The sequence below is a fragment of the Equus quagga genome, chromosome 4 (genome assembly GCF_021613505.1).
Source record: "Equus quagga isolate Etosha38 chromosome 4, UCLA_HA_Equagga_1.0, whole genome shotgun sequence".
NCBI lineage: Eukaryota > Metazoa > Chordata > Mammalia > Perissodactyla > Equidae > Equus > Equus quagga.
Window position 1 is genome coordinate 3,845,788 of NC_060270.1, and position 19,770 is coordinate 3,865,557.

The following is a 19,770-nucleotide window of genomic DNA, read 5'->3' on the forward strand; positions in this document are numbered from 1 at the left end:
CAACATGGGAGTTTCCTTTGAATGGCTTCTACTTTCTGTGTGAGGTTGAAGATGTAACTGAGAGTGAGTGAAGATCTCTGGGTCAAGGGTTTGAAACACAGCGAAAGTTTCCAATAGCTACTGCTGAGAACAGACAGAAGAGCTAACCAGGGGAACAGAAAGCGGCTGGCCAGTGCTGAGGGCCCCGCTGAAGGAGGATCTGGAAGTTACAGGGGCACAAACCTGACCAGCACTTGATGCTCTCCAGCATCCCTTTCAGCCTGGATATAAAAATGGAGAAGGGAGAAGTGCATAAAACAGAAATCGTGACTCAGGCTAGAAAGCACTAAGAATTCAGAGAAGTAAAGTGTGCTTAATCCCTAAGATCTGTGAAACTGGAGAGACAATCAGGTTCAGATGGATACAGTTTGATTTAATCAGAGGCATGAAAACATCTGTTTAGGTTCAAAAAGTAAGGAAAGCATACACACCGCCATCCCAGAGGAAAGGAGCCAGGGGTCTTCACTGAGACCTGCACACTCCCTGTGACTCTTTCTAAGCTTACAGGGATCCTCGCTCTGGAGAAGATGCTGTATGGACACCTTCAGTCTTGACACTGAGATTCTACGATTGGATTTTAAGATGAGCACGAGTTTTAAATGACTACTCTTTCTTCCAGGCATCTGGCCTGGGATCCTGCCCAAGGACACGCCCTCTGCAGCCTGGGGAGAGCTCCCTGCCGGGCCTGAGGTCTCCCGCCCCCACGCAGCCTTCTTCTCTCCAGCTTTCCCGGAAGCAGGAGAAAGAAACCGGGCCGTCTGGAAATGCTTTAGACGCGGGGAAGAAACCAACGTGGGAAGTTGGAGGAAGTTATCTGCTCCCAGGCAGATTTTCAGAAAATGAGAAAGACGACAGTTTCTGTTGCACCAGGCTCTCTAAATGAAGTGCTTTCTCTTCTCTGCACTGTCCTGAACATTAGTGGGATTTTCTGTCTGCCCACACTGAAAGTAGTTCCTCTATGACACTGAGGCTTTTTTCCTGAATTCAACTGAAATGTTGTTTTTTAACAACTAGTAAAATCAAAGGTACTACTATGTTTTGTATATGTTAACATCTTACTTATCATTAACAAAATCTGAAAGTACATTCCAATACAATTATATTTATAATCTGAAGAAAAATTGGAAACAATTTAAAAAGAGACCGAAGTATTTTTATGAACATATTATTTTTTTAAAAAGTATTAGTTTTCACCAAAACTTCTGTTTCTTTTCCTAATCCCTTTGTGCTACCAAGTTCTGTAACCAGCAAATTAATATGTAATCAGAAAAAAAGTTTGTTTCCTGTTATGGTTTTAGTTATTTCTAGAAATATTTCTAAGCCTGAGACTCCACGTGTTTAGCTGTATAGGGAGAAAAATTGCAAGAGGAGGCGGAGAGCAGAGCACCCGTCTCCGAATATCTAAAGGCCTAGTCCCCACGGCCCCAAAGAACAGAACTGAGACAAGGCAGCCAGTTTTTCCCCAAGGAAGGAAATCAAATTTTTTGCTATTCTTCAAAAAAACAGAGTTACAGGAAAAGAAACTAAAGGTTTAAAGGCTGGAAATGTTCCTGAAAACTTAAGTTAAAAATAAAATAAAACTCTGCCGCGTGCCAGGTGGCGTTCCTGGGTTTGCAGACCTTTGGTCCCGTGCGGGGTCACAGTGGTGTTCCTGATGTCAGGCGTGGTAGTCGTCTGCTCTGTCTGTGCAGGGAATTCGTGGCTGCTGCGAGGCTGTAGCGGCTGAGTGAATTTGGGGGCACGACCTTGAAAAAAGTTTTAAAAACTCTTTATTCTTTTATCTACACCAACTTGATGAAGATAAAGTTATTTTATAATGCTTTTATGTGTTTATGGAAAGTTATACCGCAAAACCAGGGAGCGTCATGCTGCCCCGGTGGGGGCAGGCATACCTTTGGCTACCTTTGGAGGGGCTGTAGTGCTTTTGAGGTCATTGCTGTTCCAAGGAGGTGGAGGCTGAGTGAATTTGGGAGGACGACCTTAAAAAATGGTTTAGAGAAGTTTACACATTTTGCTTATAAAAATCATAGTTAAAAATAGTAACTTTACATGTCTTTAACGCTTCCTAGAATACTTAATTCTGCATTGTAGTTTTGAATCTCAGACAGAAATATGTCAGAAGAATAAATATGCTCTGCATTAAATGGACAAATATACTGAGATTTCTGAATTTTTAAATAACTAAATTGTCTAAAAATACTCTTCTTAGGAAGGAGAATGGGGAGGCTGATGATGCTGACTCTGAAGCTAGAGAAGTGTCATCACAATTGGATACACTACTGGTTCAATTCATCTAATAACATTTACGGAGGGCCCATATGTGCCAGGCGCTACAGTAGCTCCTGGGGAGACAACGGTAAACAAAGTGCTGAAATATTATATATAAGATGGAAGGAAGTTCTTCCCACTTTTAATTTACTCCCAGGAAAGGCACCTAGACTGAGGTTACTGTTCCAGTCATCGGCGCTCCCGTGACACAAGCACGACGCGACACGAGAGCTGGGAGGAACTAAGACGGGGACTGGATCTGGAAAGCAGGCTCAGGGAGCTGCTATCAGCGATGCTCTCTTCAGCAGCAATTTGGAACTCATTTTGATGTCTAACTTTTTAACAGGATAACTATTTCTTTTGAAAATCCCTTCAAGAAGATACTGTAATTAGAGGTTAAACACACATTATTACAAACAACTCTCTCTGAGAACAGTCATTTTTAATTAATTCACTGAAAACGACATGGCCAACGTGCTGTTGCTTTACCTTTAGGAATAAACTGACATCCAAGGAGCTCCATTTTCATGGCAATTTTCTGCTGCCACTGGGTAGGATTCACTCTGATAAAACGTGCAATAATTGGTGGCAAAAAGTTATTACGCACATCCTGGTGATAATCTTTGTTTCCTTGAAATATCTTTAAAAAACAACAAAAAATCGGTACTTTACATCAGCAGAGGTCAGGGCTACGCTGCTCCACTGAATCATGACTTGTGTTTGGCTTTGGGCTTTAAATGAGACCTGCAAAGTATGACCATGAGGAGTACTTTCTAAGAGGGTAAATGAATCATAATTTGGAAAAGTGACTAAGAAGCTGCACATCCTTCATCAAAAATATGCAAAGGAAAATACTGAATATGAAAAGGACTTTCAGCTGATTTGAACACGACAAGAGTGCTAACGTGGCGATTTGGGAAGAAGGTGTTGACTGCACTGAGACAGTGTATGGTATTAAAAAATTAGTAACTCTGGTGCTGTGGAACACCAAGTATTTAAATATATTAATTTTACTTTCACAGTAAAGCATAATTGAACATCTGAGGCCTTAGAGGAAATGCTTTACTGTGTACTTTTCATAACTTGACTCTCATAAACAAAGAGAACATACACTAACAAACTCCTAACAGACACAGACCCCCACCTACTGGAGAAACTACATAAACGCAGTTCCCACAGCATCCGTTTTCATTTTTTGTTGCTATTTCAACCAGAAAAGTGACACTGTTCCCTGCCTAATATACTGATTGTAGCTGAACAGCAAGAAATGAATTACATGAATAATCCTTAGGTAAAAATATGATTTCAAGTGACTATCTCATTCCCTCGACTATTTCAAGCAAATGAGGATAGTACCTTACACTGCAGCAGCTCTCAGTTATTTACAAAGCATTTTCATATGATTACCTCAGATGCTCTTCATGACAACCCTAGGAAACAGGCAGAACCCAGCATACTGCAGCTTGAGGGATGTAAGCGGACCACACAGCCGGTCGTGACGGGGCCCTGACTGGAACCATGTCTGCTGACTTAAGTACAGGGCTCCACTAGGCAAAAAAGAGACCTCCTCATTCCTTTGGCCAAATCACCAAGGTCGTTTCTAATGACCATTAATGAGAAGACAGCTGCCTCAAGTCAAAGGGGCTTGCTTTTTCTCAGTTAACTGAGAGCAAGTAAATGCCTAACTCCTCAAATCAAGTCATTTCCCAATATTATAGCTATTTTCCTCCTGGCTAATTCACATGGCATTAGATTATAAACTTCTGAGATGTGTTAATATCCCTCATTTTCTAAGAGTTTTGAAGTTACCTTAACCTCCAAACTAGTAAGCTTCCACCATTTCCTCAGATATTACTCTGAAATAAAATGAAGGCAATTATTTGCCATCTATTATATTACTGGAACAGGAACAATAACTGAACATCATTTGAGGACATAAAACCTTTCCCTGAGACCTTACTCCATATTGCAGTCTCATTTTTATAAAGAATGCAAACGAGAAAGATTTCAGAAAAACCAAGTAAAAAAGACTTGTTATATTTAACCCGTTAGTATTTATTATGAACCCCTGCATTTAGGGAGGTCTGCACATGTCATGAGGGTAAAATGGAAGACAAAGTTCCCACTCTCAGGGAACCTAAATTTTTGGGTAATACCTCCACAAATACGGTATACCATTAAAAAGCAATATATCATGAAAACAAGTTGTACATACATTCCCACTTTCTGAAAACAAAAATGAAGCCTGTCTCGGCCTGTGCATATGTGCTCACGCACGTGTGCAGGCTGGAAAGGGCATGAGATGAATACACCCACTACCCCTGTGCTGGGGGCAGAGCAGGGAGCAGATGGGCTGACATGAGGCAAAAGATTGTTATTTCATGTAATTCAGTGGAAGGACTTCTGCTTCAATCCATGATAGACTAGGAAGGACTAGATTTACCCTTCTCCTTAAACACTGAAAACTCGAGTAAAATGTGTGAACCAATGGTTTGCAGACACTGGACAACAGGCAGCACAGGACAATAATCCCTGTGAGAGGGAAGCAAATAAGGCGAGCCTTTCTGGTGCCCCAGTACTGGCTGAAGAGCGCCCGTGGTCTCACTGAATTGAGGAGACAGAGCTCAGAGACTGAGAGGCTAAGGCAGCTAGAATTCACAGGGCAGAGCGGAGTACAGAAGAGGACTGACAGAGAGAGACTTTTAGGATCTGCAGGCATTTCCCCTTAAATCTTCGGCTGCTCCTACAGAAGTATCTGTGGACGGGAAAAGAACCAGGGGAAGGAGCCACGAGCACAATTCTCAGAGCCACACAGGGCTGGGCTCAGCTCACACGGCCGACAGATGGAGAAACTGCCTAACACAGGGGCCCTCGGGCCAAGGACTCAGAGCAGCAGTGTCTCAGCATGGGAACGGCAGGTGAAGGTTGCTCAGGTCCTGCCCAGCAGAGTCAGAATGCAAGCCTTGAAAAGATCAAATGATCCCCAAGTAACCCAACTGCACCCCAGCATAAAGCTCAAAAATACTAAAGGAGTAACAATAAAAACAAAAACCAGCACCAAACAACGTAAGGTTCACCATGTCTGGCAACCAATCAGAAATTCCCGGGCATGTCAAATATGACCCATAATACCAATCAATACAAAAAGACCCAGATACGAGACATTAGTAGGTAGAATTAGTAGATAAGAGCATTAAAAGGGCTATTATATACTCCACATGTTTTAGAGGTAAGAAAAGTATGAGCATGTTAAAGAGTGACATGGAAGAAACTTTAAAAGCCCAAAACTGAAAATCTAGAGGTAGAAAATACGATATTGGAGATAAAAATACAGTGGACAGGATTAACAGCAGATTAGACAGTGCAAATAGATTAACGAACTTGAAGATAAAACAACAGAAATTTTCCAAACTAGAACACAGAGAAAGATTTGGGGGAAAAACAGAACAGAGCATCAGTGAACTGTGAGGCATCTTCAAGGCCACAGTATTCTTGTAATTAGAATTGAGAAGGTGACATACCTGAAGACACGTCCTACAGTTTTCCAAATTTGATGCAAACTATAACCCACAAAGCCAAGAAGCTCAAAGAACCCAAGCAGAAGAAACACAAAGACAACCACACAAAGGCACGTCATAATCAAACAGCAAAAAGAGAATCTTAAAAGTAGCCAAGGAAAAAATAGACACATCACATGTTGAAGAACAAAGATAAGAATGATGGCAGAATTCCCACTGAAAACAACGGACCAGCATGGTTAAAGTGCTGGAAGAAAAACTGTCAACCTAGGAATTCTATACCCAGTGACATTATCTTTCAAAACCGAAGCAAAAAAAGTCTTTTTCAGAAATACCATTAAATGTTGTTAGACGTTTTTATAACACAAGCATGGATAATTTTTATAATTTCAAAAAATTAACTATGTTCCACAAGTATAATAAATATTATGAACATAAACATGGATGTGCCAGGAGTAAAAAGTGGTCGAGTCTGGGGCGTTAATCAGAAGATGGACATGAGATAGTACGGCTCTGTGCTCTGTTGGGGGGGCTCCCTGGGCACGAGGCCCAGTGGAACTGGCAGAAGAGAGGAAGGCAGGCCTGACATAGCAGCAGGAGAGTTTTGACCCACACGAGAGATTATAGGGGCGCCTGGAGGTTTCCAAACAGATGAGAAAAGTGGTAACTGAAGCTCTATTAGCAAATCATACATCTGACAGAGAACCAATAGTATCTTCTCACTGAAACAAAATCCACAGGAAAGTTTTATTGAAAAAATGTGCCATAACTCCAATTCTAGAGGAGAGGCAGCTACCCACTGTGGGGACAGGCACTGCCCCAGGTACAAGACCTCTGTGGTGGGTCAGGGGCTGGGCGCCCAGGAGAAGGTGACAAGCAGCTAGATGGCAGCCCCCTCTGCCTCCTCGCTACTTGTCATCTGATCTGGCACTTCCAGCATCGTTGTTTTTTGCTAACTAAAACAATAATTTTGTAATTACCATAGAAGTTAAGAAAATTCTTCAGGTAGGAAAAATGGAAGTTTTCTAAGACAGAATTGGTGAGGTGACCCTGAAATGGCCTTCAAGTCTAGAACATCCTATAATTTAAAGCATTTATGTCTTTCGTTCTTTCGTCTCCCTTGCCTACTACGGGGTAGAAATTTGGGAATAAACTAGGCTCTCTATCATTCTGTGGATGTTAAGAAAAGCTTTTCAATATATTTTTCTTCTTCTTCTTCTCCCCAAAGCCCCCCAGTACACAGCTGTATATCCTAGCTGTGATTGCCTCTGGTTGTGCTGTGTGGGACGCCACCTCAGCATGGCCTGATGAGCAGTGCCATGTCCGCACCCAGGATCCGAACCAGCAAAACCCTGGGCCGCTGAAGCGGAGCGTGTGAACTTAACCCCTTGGCCACAGGGCCGGCCCCAAGAGAAGCTTTTTAAAGACAAGGAATTATAAGTTCATTTTCAGATTTCTTAATAAAGTATCTAAACAACTGAGTTAAAAATGTAGTAAAAGTCAGGAAAGTACTTACCCTCACACCACCAAAAGGGACCCAGACACACTGAGAATTTCCTAACCATAGTTAGAAGGGTAGGGCCAATAGCTAACACTGCCTAAAATAACCAGAAGAGGGCAGAGTAAGACCAACGGATACTGCACTTTCACATCTCTTACACAGGACAGCTTCTGTGACTTTTGGCAAAGGGTCATTTTTTAAAATGTTTTTTCAAAACATTTCGTTAATCCTTTTACCTTATCCTGCTCGACACCAGGCTCCCTGTACACGGTCCATCTCTGCCCATCGTCACTGTAGAGAACTCTGTAGGCCGACACATAGTAATTATGCTCCACCATGGTGGAGCCGGTGGTGACGATGCCTGGGGAGTGAGAGGTGCTTTCATTAGTGCCCACGTCTGATCTCGGAGTCTGTTCAGCAGAAACACTGCAGGACAAACACCTAAGATGCCCCGTGCCAGCACTCTGCCTGTGGTGCACGACCACATCTAGGAGCAAGGCTTCCTCAGACCCTCGGCTGCCCCCTGGTGAGAGGAGAAAGAAGGGCGCACATGGGAAAGGACTACTCTATCCTGCAGCCTGCGAGCGTGTCCTTAGAAAACACATTTCACCTGCTGAGTAAGAATGATCTTCTGGGAACGAACAGATTAAAGATGATTGTTTTCAGTACCAAAGCAAAACAAATCTTAACAAAACCAATCCCAACCAATTATTCAAACCATTTGCTAAATTGCTCTAAATACTTATATTTATATTCAGCACATATGAAATATTTTTTATAGCACTTAAAGGGGACTCCTTGGACTTAAATTTCTCATAATGACTGTAAGAGGATGGTTATTCCAGATGTCTCAAGATCCCTTTACTGAAGCAGTGCCTTGAAAGAATCTTAGTACAATGAAAAGGGAAGCTAACAAGAATCCGATACCAACTCCTCTGCCCTGTCATGTTTCTTATAAAAGCATCTTCATTAATATTAACACCAACAAAGAAAACAAAACCATAGAATTAAATCTGCAGTGACCTAATTTTCTATAAAAATCTTAGACAGTGGTAGGCCCAGGGGCACAGCAGTTAAGTTCACGCATTCCGCTTTGGCAGCCCGCGATTCACCCATTTGGATCCTGGGTGTGGACCTGCATACCACTTGGCAAGCCATGCTGTGGCAGGCATTCCACATATAAAGTGGAGGAAGATGGGCACAGATGTTAGCTCAGGGCCAGTCTTCCTCAGCAAAAAGAGAAGGATTGGCGACAGACATTAGCTCAGAGCTAATCTTCCTCAAAAAAAAAAGAAAGAAAGAAAAATCTTAGATGTCAGCAGCTTTCCAAACAGAATCCATGTCACACGTTGCTCTAGAAGGTTGTGTCTCTTACCTGTTATCTTCTTCTCCTTGTTCAGGTCGACTTGTAACCACTGGTACTCGTCAGTGGCAAGTGCAGCCCAAGGAGGTCCTGGCTTCTTCAGCCGGGCCTTTGCAGGTTTCCAACTGTTCTCTTGGCCTGTGTGGTCAGTCCACTCCAGCACAGACGACGCCGTGATCTGTGCATCAGCTATCACACCAGATTCCATCCCCAGTGTTCCATAACACCCTGAATCAAAGAAGAAAGCAATGTGCTTCCAGCAATAAATTCACAACCTGGATAAACCTGCTCATCGCAAGCTTTCTCTCGTACCTTTAATTAGCACACACTACGCTAATGACACATTGTAATAGAGAGATTTCAACATCAGGCACGTGTTTCTTGGGTCTAGGTCTCTGGGTCTCGTCAGGAAACGTATGTATGTGTCCATGAGCAATAACTGTTAGTTTAAAGGAGATGCGTGACCCTCTGCCAGATGCCACCCGCACGTCCTCCAGGTGTCTGCTCAGAGGCCACATTCTCCACGAGGCTGCCCTCCCTCCATGGGTCCCTCCTGCACTGCCTCGCCTTCTTGCTTTATTTCTCTACAATATTCTTGCTTTATTTTTCTTCTATGACACTATGAGCAATAATCCAGTTATTCACTGTTTACTGGCAATCTGTCACTCCGACTGCAAGCCCTGGAGGCAGGACTGTGTGTTGTGCTCACTGCGGTCTGGCCACCCCAGAACGGGCCTGAGAGGCGAGAGGAGGCTCCCAGTGAACGTGTTCTGTCAAAGGAATTCACTACTTCTTCACACAAGTTCAAAATCACCTGTTCTAAGAAACTTCTCCCTCTTAAAGTCAGACCTCCCGTTGACTTCATTTGTTATATTACTAAACACTCATCTGCCCTCACAGTGTTATTGTGACACCTACATGAGAAAGGGCAAAACAGTGTGTGCCTGACACCAGTGTGCAAGAAATACTGACTATTACGCAAATTACAGAGTTATAAAGTCCATGAAAGGCTTACCACTGGTCTTAAATGTAAAAAGACTTGTAGATAAGTGTCCCCTGAAAGAGAGAAAGGTTTTTTGGTGACACTCACGTAACACACGGCTTCCCCAGATTTATCTCAGTAACACTTTTTCTGTTGTGTTTATTTTACCATACAAAGAACTAAGAAAACTCTCTGCCTATATATTACAATTGATGTTGTTCCTAGCAAAAAAGTCTCATTTCTAAGCAAAGCAACTTCTGAAATCAGCATAAACAACTTTCTCTACAAGTCTCTAGTTCCCAGTTTCATATACGATTGTGCTAATGTGTCCACATAACCTTTAATATGTACTTATTTTATTTCTTTTTCAGGAAATAAACTGATTCCTAATACTTTCGTGTGGCTTCTGGGGAAAGTACACTGAAAGGTGTAACTCTCAGAGAACGAGGCTCGAGCTCCCTGGGCAAAGAGAGGAAAAGCTGCTACCATAGGGAGACTGCGTCTGGTGCAGAAAAGCAGCACGTCCCAGACGACGAGCTGCAGAGCTAAAAGCAGCTGTGTGCTTAGGTTTCAAGGTGACGTGTGGAACAGGTGCAGCGGGGAGAAGGCTCGGACAGCGAGGAGTCCACCTCACGCAGGTCACAGGCTCTAAGGAACTTGGAGGGACTGAGTCATCGGGGCACAATCCTGCTGTGAGCACAGCACCCAAACCATTACAACTGGACTCAGCCTGTCCTAATTTTTTTTGAATATAAAAGAGCAAATTCACATACAAAAAAAATCCTCTCCCAAGGAAGCACAGGGAAGGACTGAAAGGATCTGCAGAAAGCGTGCGGAAGACCGCGAGAGGGATGGTAGCCGACTCCATCAGGGCGGGCACACAACAGCCCACGCAGGGCCTGCTCTGCATGCCCAGGGAGCTACGTGGTTAAGGCAGAGTCGTAACAAAATGAAAAGAGTAAGTGACAGAGACACATGGCCCATAATGCAGACAACATCTGCAGGCTGGTCCTTCACAGCATGCCTACTCCTGCTTCCTACTGTCCTGGGTGCCGGTCACGCGCCTGCCTTCTGAACGGAAAGTGGCCTCAGGCCTCAAAGAAACTGCTCACAATGGGCTCAGCACTGTCTGCAATGCTGAGGCATCTCAAGGGGCAAGAGCCACGAAGACGACCAGGAGGACTGCATCTCCGCTTAGCGCTCCAACCTCCCCTGCTTTCGATGTCTAAGTCACGTCCAACAGTGGAACACCACAGATACCAGGAAAATACATTCTTAAAACATTCTCTTGGGATCAAAGGGATTCATAACAAAACTACTTCTGATTTAGGTCAAAACTTAATTTACATTGAAAGTATTTCAGCTATCTGATCCATTCAGGTCACAGAGGCTGTAAGGAACAGAGTAGCTATGGCTTCTCATCTTCAAAATGAAGCGAGAATTTGGCAGTAAACTTCTAGACTCTTATTCCAGTTTTTTTCCAACACTTAGAAAAGAAGAAAGAAACAAACCACTCTTCCAAATGACGTTTTTGACAGACAGGCTGAGATGTAACCTTCTATACGCTCGGACACTGAGCACCTGCAATGCGAGTGCTGGCCGCACAAACATCATTTCCCAAATGCCATCCGCAGTGAGATCGCGGGGCGCTAACGAGCCCCACCCCAGCCCGCCCGGCACGCGTATTAGGAACAGCGCAGATACTCACACCACAGACGTGACGTTGTTGGCCAGAGAACTCTCGTAGTACGGGATTCCCTTACTGATGACAACACTGATCTGCCCGCCCAGCACGTTTGACACCACTCCTGCGTGCACACCCGCCATGCACAAGGGCGAGGACTGGGGAGGGAGAGACAAGCCTAGTGCTTGATTGTCTTCTGATAATTCATAAACAAGACACACTTCCTCAAGAAATTAGTTGAGCTGGGCAGTTTTCTCAATAAACGTGGGATAGATTATTGATGTTCTAACATAGAACAAATTTTTAGCGGAAGAAAAAAATAAAACACATATTATGAAAAACAAACAATTCCTAAAAAATAAAAATCAAGATACAGATATACAATAGGTCACATCCACCTATTCTAGAGTTTTAAAAAAATAAAGTTACATCAAAACTTGAACACGAGCCTGTATCCCACTCACATCTCTATATCCATGAGGGATCGTTCCGGATATCTCAGCAAAAGGAAGCAGACAGCCCGCTGGGCAGTACTTACTGCAAAACACAAACAAGTTCAAGGGGAGACGGCTGTACCTTCTGGGGAAAGACAACATCACATACCCATTTTTCAGTTTAACGTAGATTTCATAACCCACACCCCCCCAACAGGCCCTTTCCGACTTGCTCCCTCCATCCTCACGCACGCTCCCCCACGTGCTCACAGCAGCTGTCTCAGCTTCTGCAAATGCTTTATGTACTTCCTGGTGAACGGCAGACAGTTTCTACTGTACGATCTACGCATCATCTTTAAGAGCTACATGATATTCTATTTTGTGGATAAACCAGAACTTACTTTACCAACCCTCTACTGGTCAAACATAAGTTGGCCTAAACATGCCTGGCATTCGCTCATTTACTCACTCTCCCGCCCACCAGCCACGGAGCATGGTCACCCGCACATCTGCCCCGTCCTCTGCCAGGGGCTGGGCCCTGGGTTTACAAAGGTCAACCACGCCTGCCCCTGTCCTCACGGGGCTTCCATTCCAGCGATGGGGAGGACATTAACCGACAGTTACACTGACAACTAGTCAGACTGCGACTGTGCTATGAAGGAAAGGCACTCCATGAAGTAACTGGGAGCGATCGAACTCAACAGGCGTAACGCAGACCCTCCGTAAACACGCTGCGTGCCAGGCGGCGTTCTACTGCTCAGGGAATGCACCGCAGAACCCTGCGGGTGGGGACCATCACCCTCAGTTGACAGACGGGCCGCGTCTGTGCCCCACGCAGGGCTCGGCACCGCCCCGGTCACGGAACGGGCTCTGAGGAAGTGCAACTTGGGCGGAGAAGGAACGGCCGTCCCTGGAGCACGTGGAGGGAAGCGCACGGCCTCAGAAGGAACGGCGCGGCCCTGGGCAGGACGGCTGGGTGGGTTGGAGCTGAGGGGGACGAGCGCAGGCAGGAGGGAAGGTGAGTCTGAGAGAAGGCGGGAGAGGTGGGCAGTGGCCAGGCGTGCCGAGGCCCTGCGGCTAGGGTAAGGAGCCTGGAATATGTATCTAAGTAAAAACAGGCAGCCAACAAAGGATTCGACAGCTTGTACACATAATCTGATTCATATCTTTAAAAAGAGCATCATGGCTCCCGGGAAGAAGAGCTTGTAAGGAACCAGGCGTGGAAGCTGGGATAGCACCAGGCAGAGAGTACGGCAGTCCAGGCGAGAGATGGGGGCAGCCTACACATGGGCGGTGACGACGGAGCTGGAGAGTGGAGGGCATAAGACAGCTGACCCTCTGGCAGGGCTGCGTGCCATCCACCAGGGCCAGGGTTACCTCTGCTGAGCAGGATGCCCCACGAGTGCTGAGGAGCATGCCTAGGCCACATGGAGACAAGGCGAAAGTTCTTTGGGGAGTGGCCCCCAGTTGGGGGAGGTTAGTGAGAGGGGTCTTAGAAGAGAATGATTGTGCCGAGCAGAGAGGAGCAAACGGATTCCAGGCAGAAGTTCTCAGGGCTCAAGAGCAGGGTAAACAATGAAGAGCTGCTTCAGCACAGCACACGAGATGGGACTGGAAAAGCGGCCCCAGGACCCCGTGTGAAGGATCCTAAAAACCAGACGGAGGAACCTGGACGACTTTTTGTCTTAATTAGGAGCTCCTGAAGATTTTTTTTTCTGAGGGAGACTGGCCCTGAGCTCACAACCGTGCCCATCTTCCTCTACTTTATATGTGGGACACCTGCCACAGCATGGCATGCCAAGCAGTGTGTAGGTCTGCACCCGGGATCCAAACTGGTGAACCACAGGACACCGAAGTGGAACGTGCGAATTTAACCGCTGTGCCAGCGGGCCGGCCCCCTGAAGATTTTTAAGCAGGGAATGATGAGACGTGTACTTTAGAAAATAAGTTGGCAGCAATGCGAATGGCAGAATAAAGCCAGCAGAGGTGACAGACGGGAGATCGACGGGAAGTTAACTGCACTCCCGGCAAGAGACGTGAGGAAGGCAGACAGCAGCCACACTTCCAGGTGAGATGAGGACGGGCTCTCAGACAGCCTAAATCGTCCTCGTCTATTTTTGGAGAAAAAACAAATAGCTCTTCTACCTTTATTAGCAGTTTTGCCAGATTTTGAAGAGCAACCAGTTCTACTTTCAAAGTATATTAAAATTATACTTTTATTGTGGAGAAGATCCAAATGCTAAAATTAAAGCTAAATTTAAACACAGCGACTCAACGGCTTTCAAAAGCTCTGATAATGAAGTTTCAGAACATGATTATGTGTCACACCACATCCATGAATCTTAAGTGTATAAAGAGTGAGGATAAAGTAGATAAAGAATAACATTTAAGAGAGAAAGTCACAAATATGGTCATACCTGAACTCAGGTTCCGAAAAACTGGCTGCAGTGTCTAAACAAGTAATCAGATCTAGAAAAACAAAAATGAAGAACGGATTCAATAATATGTAGGTTTACCCTTGCTGAAACACCAACTGCTTCCAAATTCCAAGTTGTATTGTCCTAAATTTCAAAATCTCAACGGCTGTCAAGGTAGTACTAACAACTTTTTACAAATTTTTGTTAATTACGCTTTCTAATTTTAAGTATCTTAATTTCTGGGGCTATGTCTCCCAATACTGTTTACCACCACATCACGTCATAGAATCACATGTCAGATATATAGAAGGTACATATAAAAATTACAGTATAGTGTATAGCCCTAAAATGCTTTCTATAAAATACAGCTCCCAAAACAAAGAAAAAATATTACTTAGTTCTTATATGACTAAAAATGATCCTTTGCTGGTTACACACAAGGGAAATGATGACAAAAGAGAGGTGAGTTAATTCTGTGGCTGTGAATATGCTACTCAAAATCTGGTCCACAGACAGGACCAGCAGCAGCATCTTCTGGGAACTTACTGGAACTGCAAATTCCTGAACACCATGCAGTCTTACAGAATCTCTGGGACTGGGGCCCAAAAATCTGTTTAACAAGTCCTCCAGGTAATTCTTATGCACACTAAAGTCGGAGCAGCACTGCTTTAAATAAGAGAGGACTTGAAACATTTCCCATCCAGAAATCAACAAATCTGCATAAGAGCTAATGTGTCTCATGAGGACCTGGTTCACAGGCTGTGTAAAAGGTGGTTTCTGGTTCAAATATTTCAATGGCTTCCTTCTGTGCTTAGGACAGAGGGCCAAGTCCTCAACATGGCCCCCCTGGTGGGTCCTGAAGTGCCCTTATTGGTCTCGCCTCAGCTTCTTGCCACACTAGTCTTCGCCCAGTCCTTCTGGCACACGCTGCTCTCCTGGCCTGGAAGGCTTTCCACCACCCCCCTTAGGAAGCTGACTCCTCCCTAAGAGCTCAGCTTAACTGTCGCTCCTCAGAAGCTGTCCCTGACCTTCACAGGTCACACACCTGCGGCACGTGATAGGCGTTTCAGCGTGTCTTAGTGAACGATGACTACTGCATGTTCTTGTAGTACCACATGTTGAAAGAACGCTTTGTTGATGCATGACAGAGTTAGACATCATCATTTTATAAAGCCTGGTCTGCACACAGACCGCAGCCCTCTGTCCTCACCTTCGTGTCACCAGCAGCAATGACAGCACGTGGCATAACAACACACTTTCAGTCAACCGTTATCGAACAAGTGACGCAAAAGCGTTTCTGACTGTTGGCACGTTTGACTAACCTGATCGTGTACTCGCCTGCAGGGAGGAAGACCTGGACAAATGCCTGGCCCTTGGCTGTGCCGAGAGCGAGAAGCACAGACAGAGCGCGTGCCTCGCATGCCCCCAGCACACCGATGGCACACAAATACGTTAAATTAACGGCCTCCACAGCAAGCGCAGGGTAACCGATGACTCGACGCTATGGTTCTGAGGAAATTACGTGTTTATTATCCAACTGCAACGTGTCCTGAAAGAACTAAAGCCTAACAACTGTGACAGGAAAGGGCTATTCTGAGAGCGAGCTCATGGACCGACATCTGTACACCACAGGCATCTGAATGGGGATGGAGTTAACCGTGTTCAGTTTGAGAGGACACATGCCTGGACAGGGTTCACTATACCTGGGTGACAGACGGGGAGCAGTAGACACACTGAATCACCTACGTTCCAGTGATGCCCACAATCTTCAGACGGCATCGACAACAACTGAGTCTCCACTGAAAGAGTTTCCAGTTTCTAAGATCAGAAACGCAACTTCTAAGACCAACAGCCTGGGATGAAAGGTGCCTGTGTGGTCCAACTTGGCATTCAAGCCACAGGAAGACTGCCAGCCGGCCCTGTTACCTTCAGGCCACATGCCAGATGCTGGTCAACTGAGGATATGCTAGATCAGGGCAGGGCTTTATCGTAAGTCCACGCAGTGCTGACACGCTAGAGTATGCCACACAAATGTAGGCAACTCGCTTGACCTTGTTCTCAAATTCCATGGGGGCTCAAAAGAGCTCCCTAGGAGGAAAACAGGAATTCAAAATGGACAGCTATAAGGAAAGCCAAGATGACTAAAGACAGAAAAAGAAAGTCATGGTTACAGACATTGACCTTTACAATCCACAAAGGCAAAGAAAACACCAAGTATGCAGGCAACTTAAGAAGCTTTAAAAAGCGTCTTTCTTGAAAGCTTTTCCCAAGTAAACAGCCTTCCAGAAAACAACTATTACTACAAGGTTCCCAGATAATAAGAACAGAGCCTAGCAAGATAAATACAGCTCAAAGAAAGCCAGCTGCCTTGGCAACTTCTGACAGCAATGTATAAGAAGTTATCACTGGGGCTGTCCCTGTGGCCCAGTGGTTGTTTGTGCGCTCCACTTTGGTGGCCCAGGGTTTCACCGGTTCAGATCCTGGGCACGGACATGGCACCGCTCATCAGGCCATGCTGAGGTGGCATGCCAAATAGCACAGCCAGAGGCACTCACAACTAGAATACACAACTATGTAGTGGGGGGCTTTGGGGAGAAGAAGAAAAGAAAAAAAAAAAGAAGACTGGCAACAGTTGTTCAGATGGCAATCTTTCAAGAAAAAAGAAGTTATCACAATGAATGGAACAGAACTGAGTCTAGAAATAAATCCTCAAATTTACAGTCAATTGATTTGACAAGGGTGCCAAGAGAATTCAATGTGGAAGAAGATCGGTCTTTTTAACAAATAGTACTGGGACAGCTGGATAATCACATGCAAAAGAATGAAATTGGACCCGTCTCCTATCATATACAAAAATTCACTCAAACTAGATCTAAATTTAAGAGATAAAACTATAAGACTCTTAGAAGAAAATATAGGTGTAAATCTTTTTTCCTTTTTGCAGGGAAAGATTCTCCCTGAGCTAACATCTACTGCCTATTTTCTTCTTTTTCCTCCTCCCCAAAGCTCCAGTGCACGGTTGTAAGTACTCCTAGCTCTTCTATATGAGCCACCATCACAGCATGGCAACTCACAGACGGGTGGTGTGGTTCCACGACTGGGAAAGAAACCCGGGCTGCCAAAGCAGTGAGAGCGTCCAATTTTAACCACTAGGCCATCAGGGCTGGCTCTCTAGGTGTCAACCTTGACCTTGGATTAAGCAATGGTTTCTTAGATATGACAACGAAAGCATAAGCAACCACACAAAAATACATAAATTGAATTTCATCCAAATTAAAAACTTTGTGCTTTAAAGGACACTATCATGAAACAGAAAGATAACCCACAAAATGGGAGAAAGTATTTGCAAATCATATATCTGATAAGGATCTAGTATCCAGAATACATAAAGAATTATTACAACTTGACATTAAAACACAAATAACCCAATTTAAAAATGAGCAAAGAACCTGAAAGACATTTCTCCAAAGGAGATACGCAAATGGCCAATAAGCACTTGAAGAGACGCTCAGCATCCTTAGCTATGAGGGCAATGCACATTAAAATCATGAGATAGCACTTTATACCTACTAGCTATAAAGGATGGCTAGAATCAAAAGAACACATGATAAATGTTGGCAAGGATTTGGAGAAACTGGAACCCTCATACACTGCTGGTGGGACCGTAAAATGATGCAGCTGCTTTGAAAAATGGTCTGGCAGTTCCTGAAAAGGTAAATGCAGAGTTATCATATTTCCCAGCAATTCCACTACTAGGTATATACCTGAGAGAACTGAAAACATATGTCCACACAGACACTTGTAACACAAACATTCATCAACTGATGAATGGATAAACAAAATGTGGAAGTGGAAAATCCATCCAATGGAATATTATTTGACCATAAAAAGGAATTAAGTACTCATACATGCTACAACATGGATAAATCTGAAAACATGCTAAGTGAAAAAAAACAGTCACAAAAGACCACATACTATATGATTTAATTTACATGAAATGTCCAGAGTAGGTGAATCTATAGAGAAAAAGTAGATTGGTGGTTACCTAGGACTTGGGGGGGTAGGGAATGGGGCGTGACTGCTACCGACCATGGGGCTTCTTTCAGGGTGATGAAAATTTTCTAAAATTCACCATGGTGCTGACTGCACAACTCTGAACACACTGAAGGTCAATGATTTTAAGTAGGTGAATTGTATGGTGTGTGAATTACATCTCAATAAAGCCATTATAAAAACTTTAAAAAATAAAAAGAAGCTATCACAAAAGTAGTAACAATTTCCTTTTATCTGCAGCACGCGTGCACTGAGGGATGCAATGAAGCTGGTAAAGGCAGAGCCAGGACTGGCGTGCATTCACATACACATTTGCTCCTTCCTTCCTTCAACAAACATCTAACAAGCGTGCGCCTGATCAGGTGCCATTCTAGGCACAGAGACAGAGCAAAGACCAACCAGACAAAACCCCTGCCCGGGCCCTGTTCCTCCCGTGGGGACAGGAGGGAACAGACAACAGGGGAAAGAAAACTACGTAGCGTGTCAGTGGGTGATAAAAAACGTTGAAAAGATGAAGGAAGACGACCGTCAGGAAAAGTTAAGGGGTTGTGATTTTGAGCAGAGGGCAGGGTGGGCCTCACTGTGAAGGCGGCCTCTGAACAAAACTCTAAGACAGGTGAGGGGTGAGGCGTCTGGGCAACTGGGAGGAGAAAGAGGGGCCACAGAGGCTCCCAGGAAGGTGCACGCCCAGCGTGCCTTAGGCCAGAGGGAGCAGGGCAAGAAAAGCAGGAGATGAAGCCAGACAGTAGCGAGAAGCCACAGCCTCTATGTCTTGGAGGTGGGGGCACTGGGCAGAGTGGGACGGCAGCTTTGTGGTGGGCACACGGCCCTCTGCTGAGGCCACCTGGCACGCTTCCCTGTCCTCTCTGTATGGCCACAGGACAGTCAGCACCTACTGGGGAGCTTTCGCACTTGTCTCAGCAGCAAGGGCGAACTCAGAGAGGGGAGTCACCGACCTACAAAAAGAGCTTCAATCCTTTCTTAAAGCCTGCCTTCCTTAACCCGAGAAGGCTTCTAGAGGAGGCAGGACAATGGTCCAGTGAGGGAGAGCAGGAGAAGACGCAGAAGAAAGGCAGCCCGGCAAGCGGCAAGAGGGTGAGGGTTCAGGCTTTCTCGGCAGACAGCAACTCAGGTTCTCTGAGCCAGCTTCAGACCTAGAGCGATGCCTGTCAGCCAGAGTCCATAGCCCATCCACAGTTCTTTTCTTTCTAAATTGAAGCATAATTCAAAATTTTTCCAACAGATAATAAGGGCAAAGGCTGGGCACCTTGATAACTGCTCCATGCAACACTTATGTACACATGACATCAGTGTTAGCCCACATACACCACCATGAAATATGATCAACACTTATTTACACATGACATCAATGTTAGCCCACATACAACACCATGAAATGCGATCAACACTTATTTACACATGACATCAATGTTAGCCCACATACAACACCACAAAATATAATCAACACTTATTTACACATGACATCAATGTTAGCCCACATACAACACCAC

General features: G+C 44.8%; 1 protein-coding gene across 5 annotated transcripts in view; it reads right to left on the minus strand.

Annotated features, from left to right (window-relative positions):
• The window catches only part of DCBLD2 (discoidin, CUB and LCCL domain containing 2), an 89,263-nt gene that overhangs the window by 22,763 nt on the left and 46,730 nt on the right, over window positions 1-19,770 (minus strand). For all 5 annotated transcript variants that reach the window (XM_046658575.1, XM_046658574.1, XM_046658571.1 and 2 more), the window contains exons 4-12: window positions 14,207-14,258; window positions 11,820-11,892; window positions 11,380-11,513; window positions 9,705-9,745; window positions 8,702-8,917; window positions 7,563-7,687; window positions 2,797-2,947; window positions 1,932-2,018; window positions 1,659-1,784 (exon numbers count right to left, since the gene is read on the minus strand). In XM_046658575.1, the coding sequence (XP_046514531.1) occupies window positions 1,659-1,784; window positions 1,932-2,018; window positions 2,797-2,947; window positions 7,563-7,687; window positions 8,702-8,917; window positions 9,705-9,745; window positions 11,380-11,513; window positions 11,820-11,892; window positions 14,207-14,258 (1,005 nt within the window). The remainder of the gene's footprint in view (window positions 1-1,658; window positions 1,785-1,931; window positions 2,019-2,796; window positions 2,948-7,562; window positions 7,688-8,701; window positions 8,918-9,704; window positions 9,746-11,379; window positions 11,514-11,819; window positions 11,893-14,206; window positions 14,259-19,770) is intronic.